This window comes from Somniosus microcephalus, unplaced genomic scaffold (assembly GCF_052327205.1).
Source record: "Somniosus microcephalus isolate GS21.2 unplaced genomic scaffold, FLI_Smic_1.0 unresolved_chr1, whole genome shotgun sequence".
Lineage (NCBI taxonomy): Eukaryota > Metazoa > Chordata > Chondrichthyes > Squaliformes > Somniosidae > Somniosus > Somniosus microcephalus.
In genome coordinates this window covers 114,583,104-114,601,061 of record NW_028225179.1, presented here as the reverse complement: position 1 = coordinate 114,601,061, position 17,958 = coordinate 114,583,104, and the positions used below count along the sequence as shown (strand labels likewise).

At 45.6% G+C, this 17,958-nt stretch overlaps 1 protein-coding gene across 1 annotated transcript in view; it reads left to right on the top strand.

The window, feature by feature from the left end:
* LOC147095722 (ral guanine nucleotide dissociation stimulator-like) overlaps positions 1 to 17,958 on the top strand; it is an 83,692-nt gene that overhangs the window by 50,350 nt on the left and 15,384 nt on the right. The window contains exon 9 of the mRNA XM_085974171.1: positions 12,560 to 12,802. Within this exon, the coding sequence (XP_085830297.1) occupies positions 12,560 to 12,802 (243 nt within the window). The remainder of the gene's footprint in view (positions 1 to 12,559; positions 12,803 to 17,958) is intronic.

Here is a 17,958-nt window from a genome sequence, read left to right as displayed (position 1 = left end):
CACAACCCGCCCCATTCCCGCCGGGCAGGTTAAAATTGGGACCTCGTCCCCAAATGATGGCGAAGCTGACTTGCTGGTTAAGTGCATTGGCCGGTGTGGTGCTGCGCTGTTAAAATCGGGGCTAAGCAATCAGTACAACAACAAACTTCAGAACCGTCCTATTTTGTCCGGTTTGGGGTCATTCTAACCCGCCCAACATTCATTGACGCTAATGGACATTAAATCAGGCGTTGTGTGAAACTGGCGACTGATCTGATCACGTCAGTTTCCTGCCGGGCAGGTTAGTTTATAATCTCATAATATTCATTTTGTTACTCTGTTAAAAGAAAAATGACTCTCTTTCAAAATGGGACTTCAATAATATAATCATAATATTAACAAAAGAACCGCGTTGCCACTTTCTGGGAAAAAAAAGACTTGCATTTTTATAGCGCCTTTCACAACCTCAGGACATCTCAAAGCGCTTTACAGCCAATGAAGTACGGTCACTGTTGTGATGTGGGAAACACGGCAGCCAGTTTGCGCACAGCAAGCTCCCACAAACAGCAATGTGATAATGACTGGATATATTACCATGGGATCATTTACATTCACCTGAGAGGGCAGATCGGGCCTTGGTTTAAGGCCCCATTTGATCGACTTCAGTTCTGCACCGGGAGTGTCAGCCTAGATTTTGTGCTCAAGTCTCTGGAATGGGACTTGAACCCATGACCTTTACTGACTCAGAGGGTGAGGGTGAGTTGCTGCCAACTGAGCCACGGCTGACATCCAATCAATTGGAAGACTTTTACTTCACTGGGTTGTTTCTGTATCAATTGATATCAGAATACATGTGACAAGGAATCATGCTAAACCTTACAAATCATGGTTCGGCCTCAGCTGGAGTGTTGTGTTCAATTCTGGGCACCATACTTTAGGAAGGATGTCAAGAGGGTACAGAGAAAGAAAGACTTGCATTTATATAATGCCTTTCATGACCACCGGACATCTCAAAGTGCTTTACAGTCAATGAAGTACATTTGAAGTGGAGTCACTGTTGTAATGTGGGAAACACAGCAGCTAATTTGCGCAAGGCTTGGAAGCTAAGCAGAGACCAGGCCTGGTTAGTACCTGGAGGGGTGACCATCAGGGAAGACCAGGTGCAGAAGGTCACGGAAGGAGCCCCGAGGAGGGGCGGTTGGTGAGAAGGTCACGGAAGGAGCCCCGAGGAGGGGCGGTTGGTGAGAAGGTCACGGAAGGAGCCCCGAGGAGGGGCGGTTGGTGAGAAGGTCACGGAAGGAGCCCTGGGAGGGGCGGCTGGTGAGCAGGCCCGGGCGGTGGGCTGAAGATTGTCGGACAGGAGGAATGGTGGAAATGGAATGGCGGCGCGCACAGACGCAGCGGCTTTGCTTCTCCCAGGACGGTGCTATTTACGTTTAATGTTAATGTTATTTGTACTGGACTCATGGGAGCTTGCAAGATCACATTTCGTTGTTCATGTACTTGTGCATTGTACAATGACAATAAAGTTGAATTATTATTATTATTATATAACCTGTTTTTGTTATGTTGGTTGAGGGATACATATTGGCCAGGACACCGGGTATAACTCCCCTGCTCTTCTTCGAAATAGTGTCATGGGATCTTTTACATCCACCTGAGAGAGGGCAGAAGGGGCCTCGGTTTAATGCCTCATCCGAAAGACGGCACCTCCGACAGCGCAGCACTCCCTCAGCACTGCACCAGAGTGTCAGCCTAGCTTTATGTGTTTCAAGTCCTTGGAGTGGGACTTGAACCCACAACCTTCTGATGCCAGAGGCGAGTGTGCTACCCACTTTTTTTTTAATAAATATACTTTATTGAACATTAAGAACATTTACAACATCTTGATAATTTCATTGTGTGATACAAATCAATTCCGCCGCTCTGCACAGCCATTCCGCCACCACATTTTAACATCAAAACCTGAAGTTTAATTTGTCTCCTTTGGTTGTAAAATACTATCCTTAAATTCCTTTCTGAATAAAACATCCACAGAGCCTTATAATGATCTTTTAGCTTATATTTAAAATACTCTTTTAGATTGATTCTCCTCCCCTTAAAAAACAGAGCATTCCTTCTTTGCACAATCACAAATCTAGCCAAACTGAACATTAAATTAATTGCCACTCCGCTGGACTCGGGCAGACTCTCCTGCAATCCCCATCTCAAAATTGAGTCCCACGGGATTCCCATTCTCGCTCTTCGGTCCCCACCCAGCAAAAAAGCTTCACACAACTGTCGAACATAGTACTTAAAGTCATTTAACTGCGGACATAACACCAGTAAATGGGACAGAGTCTCATCCCGTGTCCCACACACTGGGCAAGTTGCCGCCTCCACTCGCCCAATCTTGCACAAGACCGTCATGGTAAAAATCCGGTTATGAGCCAATTTGAAATCCAGTTCAATCCACTCTGGACATTTAAAATTCGCCCACACTCCCTTCCAAATCCTGCTGAAGTCCAGCTGTGGGTATATACTCTGCCAAAACTCCTGACCAGCAGGTGTCTTGAATCTCCATTCTCTAAATACCTCATAGAAATCTCGAGTATTACAGTTGTCAAATTGGACCAACTTTCCCCCTTTCTCCAGTACAAAGCTTGGAAAAGCAGGACGCATTTTACTTCCTTTGGAGATTTCCGCATTTATTTCTTCCATCCAATCCTGTGGCATTGCCCTCACAATCTTCTCATACATAATTCCTATTACTTTTTCCTCTACCTCCTGATCCTCCTCCCACACCATGTCCCTCACTATTGCTTCCAGCAACCAACCTGGAATCACCTCGTATAATACCTCTTTCACAGATATAATCCCAGCTTTTATAAAAGCTTGATGAAATAAAACCTCTCCTTCGATGTTGACCCACCTGTTCAAAAATAAGGGCTGTTCTAAAAATTCCTCAGCCCCCTTGGGCATAAACTGCACACTTTTTAAAAATTGGGCCCAAGTCTCTACAACCCCCTTATAAAACCTAGGGAGAAGTTTAATCGATTTCAAAAACATATTATTGTATTCCATATACAATATCCCCTGCGCTCCTATCCCACTTAGTTTTAAAAAATGCTCAAAACAACTCTTCCAAAAACTTGTATTTGACTTCTGAAGAAATCTCTTCACCCATTTGATTCTAAAGGATTTTTTCTTCATATCAATATCTGGGAAATTGAGTCCTCCCTGATTTCTCCGTCCAATGGTGGTATTGTAGGCCACCAAGGCTGGTTTCCCTATGACTCCATAGGACTGAGAGGGCCAAACTATCTGCGGTAACACCTCCTTCAAACGATTTGCCATAACTCTCGCCAAGATCTTATAATCCACATTTAATAATGTGATGGGCCTCCAATTCTTCAGATCCTGTCTATCCCCTTTATTTTTATAAGCTAAGCTTATGATACCTCTCCTCATAGATGGGGCCAGGCTTCCCTCAATTTTAATTTCCTTAAAAACTTCTAAGAGCAGTGGACTTAAAATCTCGCAAAATTCTTTATAAAATTCTGCACTTAGTCCATCGGACCCTGGGCTTTTCCCCCCTTCATTCCACTTATTGCTACTTTTATTTCCGCTAATCCTACTTCTTTGTCACACGTGCTTCTCTCATCCTCCTTTAAACCCTCTTCAATAAAAGCAGTAACCTTCTCCATCGCCAAATTGGAAATGTCTTCTCTTTAGTATATAACTCTTGATAAAAGCTGCTAGCCGCCTCTAAAATCTCCCCACTTTCATGAATGATCTTCTCCCCAACCTTCAACTCTTCAATTAACGATAATCTCTGTCGCAGCTTTTCTTGCTCTAGAAAATATCTAGTGCATCTTTCGCCCTCCAATGCATCCCTAGCCTTTGCACGGAGAATGGCCCCCTTGCATTTTTCAGCTTGCAATAATTCCCACTCTTTAGCACCCGGAACTTAGTCTCCGCTCCCTTATCCCCTCCGTCAACTGCTTTACAGACATCCGTAAACCTTTTATTTATATTCTCTTCTCGACGCTGGTTAGCTGCCGCCCTCTTTTTCCCATAACGTACCGAAAAACTTTTACCTCATATTTGAAATTATCCCACCAAACTCTTCTTTCTTTCAAGAATAAAGGTTCCTTCCGAGCATCCTTTATTATATTTATAATCCCTTCTTTATAAGCAATTTCTTTCAGGTATTGATTGTTTAAAATCCACACCCCTGTACCGATCTTAACTCTGCTGTTCCTAATTCTAAGAACCAAAGCCGAGTGATCACTAAAAAATACTTTATTATAATAAATCTCCATCACCTCAGAACTTAACCCTTCCCACATTAACACAAAATCTATTCGGCTCTGTTTTAAAACATCACCCACCCAACCTGATCTGGAGAACTCCCTTTTTATGGGCTTCCGGTCCCTCCATAAGTCTCTCAAATTTAAATTTGCCATCATTTTTACAATCATCCCTCTGGAGTTATCATCCTTAAAGGTTATCTGGGCTGAAATGTCCATCCGAGATAAAAATACATTAAAATCCCCCACTCTACAAGGATTTTCCACCTCTGCCGCTTCAGTGATTAACCCCCGAAAAACTCGCGACGCTTGCAATGGTCGTTCGGTGCATAGATATTAAAGAGATCGCAATTAAATCCCTCCATTTGTACCCTTAGCCGTAAAACTCTCCCCTCAGCATCCTTGTCCATCAAGGCAACGTTCTCTTTTATGGACGGACTCACCAAAACAGCCACCCCTCTACGGTTATTGTTTGCACAACTCGCAAACACCTTTCCCTTCCAAACCTTCTGAACTCTTTCTAGGATATCCTCATCCCAAAAGGTTTCTTGCAGACACAACAAGTCCATACCTTTAAAACGCTGCAACAACGGCTGCAATTTCTTCTCACCCCTCAGTCCATTCACATTAATCGAGAACAATGTAATCATGGCTCCAAAGAAGGGAAGTATGCCTGATAATCTCCCCATCATTTAATCTCTGGCCCTTCCCTCCTCACATGCTCCTTCCCAACTTCTCGGGCAGCTGTTGCTTTTTCCTGCAGCCTCCGACTCTTTTTCACCTCCTGTTTAAACTTTCCCTGCTGTTTCAGCCTCTTCCTTGCATTAAGTTTGGGCCAAGGAGCTGCCCTTTCTCCCTCCTTCTGCCCCTCACTAACCTTTCCCTTTCCACATGATGCCAGCCCACCCCCCACTTCCATGTCTCTGTCCCCCTCTAATTCCTCACACTCAAGCTCTTCTGCAACCCCCTGTGCCTGCTCCCTGTCCGATACATAATCCTACTCCCCGTCAGATACTTCATCTCCCACAGAGAGTCTTCCTGCTATCGCAGTTTCTCCCACTGTGCCGCTCCCTTCGACCACATCTCCACCTCTGACCCTTGCACCCTGTTCCCTCTCTCCATGGGACAATGGCGCACCTAAATTGTCCCCTTCTGACGTCTCTATCTCGCCGATCCCATCCTACTGTCCCTTTAAGGCTCCTGCCTCTTGCTCCCTCTCCCCATCTTGCCCCTCCCGCTCACCAAGATATCCGACTCCCCGCCTCTCCCCGGAGCACCCACATCCACCACACACCCCGCTCCCGCCTCCTCTCCTCCCCGCAGCCACCAGACTCCCCAGGGGGAGCCGAACCGCACTAAGGCTCGAGTCTGCACTCGATCCTCGCTGCCCGCTGCTGTCTTTGTTCCCCTCCACAGCATTCAGCGTGTTTTCTGCCATCTCCATCCCATTCTCCGCTCCGCCATCCTCTGCCTCTTCCTGTGCTCCTTTCTCCTTCATTTTACCGGCTGTGTCCTCCGACTGCACCACTCCTCCGGCCGTTCCACTCTCATCTCCTTCTCCTTCTCCCATCTTCTCATCACTCATATCGCTCCCTTCTGCCACACACTCACAGCGAGTGGGGCCTTTGTGACACACCCCACAGCTCTCCGCCTTGCAGCTCCGAGTGATATGTCCCGACTCACCGCAATTGTAACAATACAAATCTGGACAGTTTTTTACGAGATGGTCATGTCCCAGACAATAGTAACACACCTTTACTTGGTTATCGTGCAGCACACAAAAGTACTGCACTCCTTCCAGTGTCTCGAACTTCATACTGTACGGCAATGACCTCACCCCCTCTGGGAACCGTACCTTTACATACCGGGTTCCGTCTGCTACCCGTGTTCCCGGATAGTACCTCTTTTATTTCAGATCAGATTTTAATGTCCCACGACTCCAACTTTTTGCGCAGCACTTCGTCCTCGATGTAAACTGGCAAGTTCAAAAATGAAACCACCACCTCCTCTGAATATAGCAGAGTCACCTCCAAGAATTTCTCACCAACTTTCAGACTGAGTAGCAGTTTTTCCACCTCCTCATGGCCATTGACCGTCACCTCAAATCCCACATTCGGCTTTGGTCGGCAAGCAAAGCAGCTTCCCTCGCCACAGTCCTCATGAACTGGCTGGATTATATCCCAGGCTCGAATCTTCTTATCCTCACACTGTACCACCACCGTGTTTTCTTTACCAAACCTCCTGAGGTCCCGGCCCAAATCTTTGGGCCTTCTTTTTTCCTTTCCTGCCACAGTTTCTTCCCTAATTAAATTCCTCTCGGGAACACTGTCCTCCGAGGGGCCCGGCACTCCGGACCCCTCAGCAGCCAACTGACTGTTTTTTGTGGGCCAAAAAGGCCCTAAAAACCTGAAAACAAAACCCCAAAACCCAGCACCAACTTTTTACAAAACTCCCTCCAACACCCAGCTGCAATCAGGCAACCAGCAACACCTGCTCACTCCTAGCTCCTCCCACCTAGAGAGTGCTACCCACTGAGCCACAGCTGACAATGAAGGTTTACAGAGAAGGTTTACCAGGATGATACCAGGGATGAGGGAGTTCAGTTATGCGGAGAGACTGGAGAAGCTGGGATTGTGCTCCTCAGAGCAGAGAAGGTTAAGGAGAGATTTGATAGAGGTGTTCAAAATCGTGAGGGGGTTTTGATAGAGCAAGTAGGGAGAGACTATTTCCTCTGGCAAGTGGGTCGGTAACCAGAGGTCATAGATGTAAAATAATTGGCAAACGAACCAGAGGGGAAATGAGGAGAATATTTTTCAGACAGAGAGTTGTTATGATCTGGAACGCACTACCTTAAAGTGTGGTGGAATCAGATTCAATAGGAACTTTCAAAAGGGCATTGGACATGTGCTTGAAGAGGACTAATTTTCAGGGCTATGGAGAGAAAGTTGGGGAGTGGGACTTGTAGTGTATGTACCTTTAAGAGAGAACTACTTTTACAGCTCCTGTATACTGTAGTACCGGCAGTGACCACACCTGTATATAAGCCTTGAGCATGCCTCTGTACCCCAGTCTTGAGACTACCCTACTCCAGTAAATACCTGTTGATTGTTAAGTTACAGCATCCGTGTGGTTATTGAAAAACATCATACTCTCAGAATCACGGATCTAACAGTGGCGACGAGTGGCGATTCGAATCTACCTGCAACTCTGCATTTCCCTTCGAGGATTCGCTCCGGAGGGCGGTGGAAGAAAGTCAAGGCCAGAAGCACGGGCGTCGACCACGAGCAACCGCCCAGTTGTCCAGCAGAGAGTGAACATCGCAGGGGAGGCTGTGGAGAGCCGGGCTTGGTTCCCCAGCCACGACGATCAGCAACAGACTGACGACAGGTACAGCGCAGACCCTTCCCAGACAGCGGCAGCTGGAGCCGACCGACGGCGGAGAAAAAGCCGAGCAGCGTCGACGGGGTAGGATAGAGGGTGAAGCGCACAGGGCGCAGCCGGGGGTTGAAAACCGAGTGGCGTCGAGGAAAAACAAAATGGAGAGAGAGAGGGTAAAGCAGCAGCCGGGTTCAGGACCGAGCGGCGGAAACGGGAAAGGCACACAGAAAGAAACAAAACAAAACGCGCAGAGCACAGCCAGGGCTCAAGGGCTGAACAGCATCCGCGGGGAGAAGAAGGGAGAGCGCGAGAGATGCCATTGAGCCGCGGAGAAGAAGGAAGAGCGCGGGAGACGCCATTTTTTAGAAGCCGCAGCGGAGAAGAAGGGCGAGCACGGGAGACGCCATTTTTTGCCAGCGGAGAAGAAGGGGAAACGCAGGAGATGCCATATTTGACAGTTAAATCACACCCAGGGATGCCGAAGAGTGGCAGTATCTCTACGTTCAACAATGAAGTCGAAGATTGGGTGACATATGTGGAACGTATTGAGGTGTACTGCAGGGCGAATGAAGTGCCAGATGCTAGGAAAGCACTGGTTTTGTTAAATTCCATGGGTGCAAAAACTTATGGGTTACTGCGAAACCTAATAACCCCAGAGAAGCCTGTGAACAAGAATCTCGAAAGCATAGTAGAAATCCTACAGGACCACTTAAACCCCACACCGCTGCTGATAGCAGAACAATTTAAGTTCCATAAAAGGAACCAACACAAAGACGAAAGCAATGCTGAGTACTTAACAGAACTGCGCAAGCTATCGAAAAACTGCCAGTTTGGAGTGGGACTAGCAGATGCGTTAAGGGACAAGTTTGTGTGTGGGCTGCAAAGTGAGGGAACCCAGAAATGGCTTCTATCAGAAAAGGATCTTACGCTGGACAAGGCTATCAGTATGGCAGTATCACACGAAGCAGCCACAAGGGGCGCTGCAGAGATACAACGGAGACCGCAAGAATATGGCACCAATGAAATGTCCTGTGGAACAGGGAAGTGCTATCGCTGCAGCAGAACAACACACGACCAGCAGGATTGTTGGTTCAAGGACCAAGTGTGCAGACAGTGTGGAAAAGCAGGACACATAGCAAGAGTCTGCAGGTCTGGGAAGAAAACCAACAGTAAGAAATCTCCACAGGAGAAGTACAAAAAGGTACACAAGGTGATGGACAGTAGTTCAGAAAAGTGACACAGACTCCGGAAGCAAGGAGCTGGGTTGTCTGAAACTACATAAGGTAACCAAAATGGAGGATCACCAGACTATCTGGGTTACACTCAAGATAGACAGAGTCCAAGTGAAAATGGAATTGGACACAGGATCAGCCCTAACAGTCATAAACCAAAGGGACGACAAGCGGCTATTTTCACATATACACTTGAAAGCTACAGAGATTATCTTGAAGACGTACACAGGGCAAAAAGTCTACCCCAAAGGAAAAATAAGGGTGAAAGTGATATATAAAGGCCAGGAAATACCTAAAATGGACATATATGTATTGCCAGATGGAGGACCACCACTGCTAGGATGTGAATGGATCCGGAAGATACAATTCGATTGGCATTCCATACAGGCACTGAAGGTTGAGGCCAAAACGGATGACGACGTCACACCTGGACGACTGTCAAAAATGCCACCTGACGCAAAAGAAGTGTTCCAGGAGGGACTCAGAACACTAACAGGCATAACAGCAACGATTAAAATAGAGGAAAATGCAAGCCCAAAGTTTCTTACGGCCAGACCAGTGCCTTATGCGATCAGACCAGCTGTCGAAGCAGAGCTGGAAGGGTTGGAACGTTCGGGAGTACTGTCCAAAGTAGACTGGAGCGAGTTGGCTGCACCCATCATTCCTGTAATGAAGAGGTCGTTGAGTAATACGTCTGGGGAACCAATGAAGGTCCGCATCTGTGGGGATTTTAAGGTGACAGTGAACCCAATCCTTCACACGGTACAATATCCACTTCCACAACTTGAGGACATTTTCGCCTCGCTATCTGGAGGTAAACACTTCACCAAAATTGATCTAGCCCAGGCGTACTTGCAAATGGAGGTAGACGAAGCCTCAAAACAATACCTTACGATTAACACTCATAAAGGTCTCTATCAATACAACCGGCTGGTGTTCGGGGTAGCATCGGCTCCGGCTATTTGGCAAAGGGCGATGGATCAAGTCCTGCAAGGGATTCCAGGGACCCAGTGTTATTTGGACGACATCCTGGTCACGGGCGAAAATGACAGTGATCACCTCGCCAACTTGGAGAAGGTGCTCACCAGGTTAAAGGAATATGGGCTATGAGCTAATCGCCACAAGTGCGAGTATTTCCAGAAGCAGATCTCGTATTGTGGCCACGCCATCGATGAAGAGGGGTTACATAAGTCCCCTGAAAAGATTGAAGCAGTAGTCAAGGCTCCAGCACCGGAAAATATGTCACAACTGAGGTCGTTCCTCGGGCTGGTAAACTACTACCATAAGTTCTTACCAAATTTGTCCACGGTATTACACCCACTGAACACCCTACTGCAAACGGGGGTACCATGGAGGTGGAATGACGGACGTAGACAAGCTTTCCAGAAGTGTAAAGAATTGATCACATCAAAAGAGGTGTTGGCCCATTTCAACCCAGCACTACCAATTCGTTTGGCATGTGATCCATCACCCTATGGTATTGGAGCGGTGCTGTCGCACAAATTCCCAGACGGGTTGGAGAGGCCAGTAGCCTTTGCGTCTCGGTCACTAACCTCAGCCGAGCGCAACTACGCCCAGATTGACAGGGAGGCCCTCAGCCTAGTATGGGGAGTAAAAAAATGCAACCACTATCTGCATGGGCAGATGTTCACCTTGCTGACTGACCACCAACCACTTGTCTCCATCTTTAATCCTAAGAAGGGCGTTCCAGTGATGACTGCACAACGGTTAGAAAGATGGTCCCTGTTTCTCGGGGCGAATCAATATGAAATAGAATATAAAGGCCCGAAACAGCATGGAAACGCTGATGGGCTATCGCGCCTGTCGCTGCCTACTGTGGAGGAAGCACCAGCAGTGGACCCTATCGAGATATTTTATTCGTCAATAATTGAACGATTGCCAGTAACGAACACGGATATAGAGAAGGAGACCCGCAATGATCCGACACTGTCTCGGGTATATGATTTGACGGTGAGGGGATGGCCAACACATGGCGACTCACTGTTGCCAGCATTCTCATCCAGAAGAGAACAGCTGTCAGTATGCCAGGGGACAGTGATGTGTGGATCCAGAGTGGTGATTCCACCCAAGTTAAGGGAGAGAGTGCTAAATGAGCTACATGAAGGTCATCTGGGGGGAGTGAAAATGAAAAGCCTTGCTAGGGCTTATGTGTGGTGGCCGGGAATCGATCAACAAATCGAAGACCTAACCAAGAGCTGCTCAGGATGCCAGAAGGTCCAAAATGCACCACCACAGGCCCCTTTACACCCATGGGAGTGGCCCTCCTCTCCATGGCAACGGGTGCATATTGATTTCGCTGGTCCATTCATGGACTCAATGTTCTTAATAGCAGTGGATGCTCATTCGAAGTGGCCTGAGGTGATAAAAATGTCCTCAACCACTACAGAGAAAACTATTGCAGTCCGACGGACCATATTTGCCAGAAACGGCTTGCCAGAGCAGATTTGCTCTGATAATGGACCACAGTTTGTGTCCGAAGAGTTTCGAAAATTTATGAGAAGGAATGGGGTAAGGCATTACACATCCGCCCCGTATCATCCAGCCACAAATGGATTGGCCGAGAGGTTCGTACAAACCTTTAAGAAGGCGATAAAGGCCATGTGCGACGATGAAATTCCACTACAGCATAAGGTGGACAATTTCTTATTAGCCCACCGAAACACGACACATGCAGTTACCAACCAGACCCCGGCCATGATGTTCTTTAGCCGAAGGTTGAGATCTCATCTGGACTTGCTCAGACCAAACGTGCGAAGAAATGTTGAGGATAAACAATTCCAGCACATCAATGAGAAGCCGACAAGGAGCTTCAACGTAGGACAACCAGCCTTGGCCCGTGACTACCGAACAGAGAAATGGCAACCCGGAACGATATGCACAAGGCAGGGGCCATTAATGTACACAGTGGATGTCGGGGAGAACATTGTGAGACGCCACGTTGATCAGATCTTAGCGTCACAGGAACGAGTCAACCCCATGTCTTGCGTACCTGGGGATGAACTCGACATACCGGTAGCATCCACCCCCGAACCAGTAGCAGTGGAACCCAATGAACTAACCGATGAAAAGGGGCCAGAATCGCCTCCGCACCAAGAACAAGAACCTCAGGAAAGGCGCTATCCTGAAAGGATCAGGAAGCCGCCCCAAAGACTGAATCTATAAATGGACTATTGTTGTTTAATGTACATGTTAAAGTGTTAATTGTTATTTGAATATTATGGGTACTACTAATCTAAAAGGGAAGGAATTGTAGTGTATGTACCTTTAAGAGAACTACTTTTACAGCTCCTGCATACTGTCGTACCGGCAGTGACCACACCTGTATATAAGCCTTGAGCATGCCTCTGTACCCCAGTCTTGAGACTACCCTACTCCAGTAAATACCTGTTGATTGTTAAGTTACAACAGCCGTGTGGCTATTGAAAAACATCATACTCTCAGAATCACGGATCTAACAGGACTAATTGGACAGCTCTTACAAATAGCCGGCACAGGCACGATGGGCTAAATGGCCTCCTTCTGTGCTGTAAGATTTTATGATTCTATTCTATGACCCGCTGAACTGGTGAACCTGACTAGGAATAACACAACATTTTTATTGAGCTAACCACAGGGGGTTAATGCGATCTCTCTCTCTCTCTCGTTCTTCTTTCACAGCACACAAAGTTCCCCTCGGTCTCCTCCTTGGACTCTGCCGGGATCGACCCCAGCCTGACCTGCCCTCCTTCCCCCTCCACGCTGTCTCCCACCGCCGCTTTCATCAAAGGGCACAGGCGGTCGGCGTCGTGCGGCGCGACATACGCTTCCCCGTCCACGCCCATAGGCTCGCCGCAGTCCGACTGCCGGATCATCCGTGTGCGCTTGGACATCGCCAACGGAAACATGTACAAGAGCATTCTGGTAGGTGTTTTCTGGGGCCTATGAGGCGGGTTTCTTTAAAATTAATTCTCGGGGGATGTGGGCGTCGCTGGCAAGGCCGGCATTTATTTCCTGTCTCTAATTGCCCTTGAGAAGATGGTGGTGGGCCGCCTTCTTGAACCGCTGCAGTCCATGTGGTGAAGGTGCTCCCACAGCGCTGTTAGGGAGGGAGTTCTAGGATTTTGACCCAGCAACGATGAAGGATCGGCGATATATTTCTAAGTCAGGATGGTGTGTGACTTGGAGGGGAACTTGGAGGTGGTGTTGTGAAATAAAGAATAGATTTGCCTTCCAAAACTAGGCTTTATTAACTTTAAAATCTGCAGCACATCTTTCCACATCCAGTCCCAACCAAAGCTGGAAAAGAACTGAATTTAAGGTGGCCACCACACATCATGTGACATCAACTACCAATGAGATTACAACATATATCCCAAGGCAGTTAACAAACAACCAATCATAATACTTTTACTAAACAAGGAATAATCACCACATTCACCCCTCCTTTTAAAATATACTCCAACCTAAATAACCTTTACAATTTATAATTAATTATTTACAACTAAAACTATGCACAACAAGAGTAAAACTGTTTACATGGCACAATACTAAGTGAACAACAACAAATAATAACATTGCACATCAGTATTAAGTATCTCTCAACTAAAACAATATAATATAATATTACAACAATTTTAAAACATTACTATCAATTTAAAAGTCCATTTTCAATCGGTCGACCGGATATCTTGTTCGTGTCGACCTTCTTAACCTTGGTGAAATTCCTTGCCCTCCCACACCAGAAGGCACAGAAGTATCTTCAGCAGGAAGGCTACCATATCCCGATTTTCAACGGTTTCCGGATTAGAAATCCCATCAGAAGATAAACTGGGACGGTCATAAACATCCATCAAGGGCTGACTAATAGAAGTATAATTATCTGCAATTGGATTGGAGACATTCGTAGTATCTGTAACAGCATCCACATTATCTAAATCATGACTATTGTTAATATCCTCAGAAGAGGGCTGGCCACCACAAGGAGCCAAGTCTTTAATTGAAACAGTACTTTCTTTCCCATCTTGGAATCGAATATGAGCATATTGGGAATTTGCCTCCAACAGCTCCACCTCCTCCACTAAAGGATCATATTTTGACAATCTAACATGGCGTCGAAGCAGCACAGGTCCCTGCATAGTAAGCCATGAAGGTACCGAATATCCCGTAGTAGATCTCCGTGGATAGTTAAAGAGCCTTTCATGGGGGGTCACATTAGTAGCCGTTGAAAGCAATGATCTAATGGAATGCAGGGCATCAGGCAGTACCATTTCCCACTGTGTATTCTTAAGGTTCCGGGATGTCAAAGCCAACATAACTGCCTTCCAGATCACCCCATTGTATCGTTCGCACTGTCCATTACCCTGGGGATTATACGGGGTAGTTCTACTAGTAGAAATTCCCCGACTCTGAAGGTATTCCTTCAACTGGGAAGACATAAAAGAACTTCCCTGATCCGAATGGATATACGCAGGCATCCCAAAGATGACAAAAAGTTGAGTCAGACATTTGATAACTGTAGCAGCTGAAACATCTGCACAAGGAAAAGCAAAAGGGAACCTTGAAAACTCATCCACAACAGTAAAAATATATCGGTTTTGAGTAGTTGAAGGAAGAGGCCCCTTAAAATCGACGCTCAAACGTTCAAAAGGAGAAGTAGCCTTTATAAGATGAGCTCGTTGAGGCTTAAAGAAATTCGGTTTACACCGAGCGCAGATAGAACATGATGAAGTCATCCGCTTGACGTCTTCAACTGAAAAGGGCGAATTCTTACTGCGTACGAAGTGTATCATCCTCGTAACCCCAGGATGACATAAGGCATTGTGAAGATTAATAAGCGTATCTCCGTGAATCACAGAACAATAAGCCCTCGACAATGCATCAGCAGCAACATTATCCTTCCCCGGACGATAAACTATGTCAAAATGGTAACATGCCAACTCAATCCTCCATCTCATTATTTTATCATTTTTGATCTTTCCAAAATGTTTAACATCAAACATAAAGGACACAGATTTTTGATCAGTTACCAACGTGAAATGTCGCCCCAATAAATAATGTCTCCATTTACGCAATGCTTCTACTATTGCGTATGCCTCTTTCTCTATTGAAGAATGTCTTTTTTCACTATTGTTCAAAGTACGTGAGAAAAAGGCCACAGGTCTTCCATTTTGGTTCAGAGTAGCCCCAATTGCAAAATCAGAAGCATCCGTCTCGATCACAAAAGGAACCTGCTCATCAATAGAATGCACAACTGCTCCTAAAATATCCTTTTTAAAATTCTCAAAACATGTCCTGGCCTCCCATGATAGAGGATATGTCGTAACCCGAATAAGAGGCCGGATCTTCCGTGAAAAATTTGCAATCCAATTAGAATAATAAGAAAACAGTCCAACAACTCGTTGCAAAGCCTTAGAATTAGTAGGACAAGGTAAATCAATCAATGGTCGCAGACGTTCTGGATCTGGTTTAATCTTGTTTCCCGAGATAATATACCCCAATAGATTTACCTCAGTAGTCGAAAAGATACATTTCTCTTTATTAAAAGTTAAACCAACTTTTTCCGCAGCTTGAAGGAATCTTTTAAAATTAGAATCATGCTCCACCCTTGATTTGCCACACACTGTGATGTCATCTAAGTATGAAAAGGTGTCAGAGAGGGAGTTATCACTTATAAAAGCATCCATTGCCCGTTGAAAACAAGCAACACCATTAGTAACACCAAATGGTATTCGGCAAAACTGATACAGCTTTCCACCAGCCTCAAAGGCCGTATATGGTTGATCCTTCTTAACAATAGGAATCTGATGATAAGCACTCTTTAGGTCAATAGTGCTAAAAACCTTATACTGAGATACTTTATTGATAAGCTCATCAATCTTAGGCAAAGGGTACGCATCTAATTGAGCATACCTATTAATAGTTTGGGAATAGTCTATCACCATTCGTTTCTTGTGTCTCTCATTAGTCGTGACAACTACCTGTGCTCGCCAAGGCGAACAACTAGGTTCAATGATTCCTTCCAATAAGAGACGTTGAACTTCAGAATTAATAAATTCTCTATCCTGACTACTATATCTTCTTGACGGTAGCAATTGGCTTACAATCTGGCATCAAATTGGAAAAAAGTGATAATGGAGAAATGGATAAAGAGGTTAATCCACAAATAGATAAAGGTGGCTTAGTCCCTCCAAATGAAAGACTAAGAGACTCGTGTAACTGAAGCACATCATGTCCAATCAAAATATCCGCACAGAGATTAGGCAAAACAGATAGGCGTATATCAGTATACGTATTACCTAGAAGAATCATTTTCACAAAGCAACAACCAGCTATTTGTGAAGTAAGGGTCGTCTGAGCCATACACACCTGATACGTAACAGGCGAAATTTTCAAATGCTTCTCCTTCGCAAACTGAAGACTTATAAAACTCTCAGTACTGCCCGTATCTATAAGGGCCTTCATTTCCAACCCATTAACTTGAGCCGTAACTATAGCTTTGTTTCGGCCATGAGCAAATGCAGCAGAAATTGATGCAATAAACGCCCTATCTAAAGGCTGAATAGTCACAGAGGAGGAGGTGGTAGAGGAGGGCCCTCCCACACCAGGAGAGGAGGAGGTAATTGAACCTGATGATTTGCACACGCGTGCATAATGACCTCTCTTGCCGCATTTACTACACACAGCCTCCCGAGCAGGACACTTCAGACGAGGGTGCCGGATATTCCCACAAAAATAACACTTCTGAATCCTAGAGGCAACAGCCGCCGAAGTAGAAACTGTTTCAGAATCTAGTAAACCACTCCCATTAAGTCCACATAATTCCTTTTCATCCGAAACTGCCGAAACCATAGTCGCAGGCCGATTAAAAAGAGCATAAGAATCCGAACTTCTCTGAGCCACATCCAATGTAGAAGCTTGCTCAAAAGCATTTTTAAGATCCAAAGTCTTATTTTCTAACAACCGCTGACGAATTGATCTGGACAGTAATCCATTAATAAAAGCATCCCGTACCGATTCTTCCTTATATTCTTCAGCCGTCACGGCCTTATAATTACAGTTAACACTAAGGCACTGAAGTGCTTGTAAATAAGTATCCAAAGATTCTCCCACCTGCTGCCTACGGGCAGATAGAAGGTGACGTGCAAATACCTCATTCTTTGGTTTAACAAAAATCTTTTCCAATGTAGAAATAGCCACTTCATAAGTTTTACAGTCCAAAATATATTTATATACATCCAGAGCAATGTAGTTGATCAGCATATTCAGCTTATTTAGAGACTCTTGATCCAACACGCCCAAAAAGTTTTTAAATGTACAATACCAATGTTTCCATTTATCATCCACTCCAGCAGAATTGGGGTCAGCCTTGAATCGTTCTGGTTGAAGATATCGCTCCATTCTAACATAAAGTTAATAAATTGAAATAAAGAATAGATTTGCCTTCCAAAACTAGGCTTTATTAACTTTAAAATCTGCAGCACATCTTTCCACATCCAGTCCCAACCAAAGCTGGAAAAGAACTGAATTTAAGGTGGCCACCACACATCATGTGACATCAACTACCAATGAGATTACAACATATATCCCAAGGCAGTTAACAAACAACCAATCATAATACTTTTACTAAACAAGGAATAATCACCACATGTTGTTCCCATGCGCCTGCTGCCCTTGTCCTTCTTGGTGGAAGAGGTCGCAGGTTTGGGAGGTGCTGCCGAAGAAGCCTTGGCGAGTTGCTGCAGTGCATCTTGTAGATGGTTCACACTGCACCCACGGTGGAGGGAGTGGATATTTAAGGTGGTGGATGTGCTGCTGATCAAGTGGACTGTTTTGTTCTGGATGGTGTCGAGCTTCTTGAGTGTTGTTGCAGCCAAGTGCTGTTGAGTTATTCTACCAGTGCTCACTGATGCTCACATCCCTAATCCAAAATATATATATTTTTTAAATACTAAAACCACTGCACTGCTGTACCCAGTTTGACCATCCTGTTTGAAGGCCAGTCCATAGGATTTCATTAAGGGAAACTGGTTGCCCTGGGTAACCCATCTTCCACCCTCCATAAACTTCAGCTCATCCAA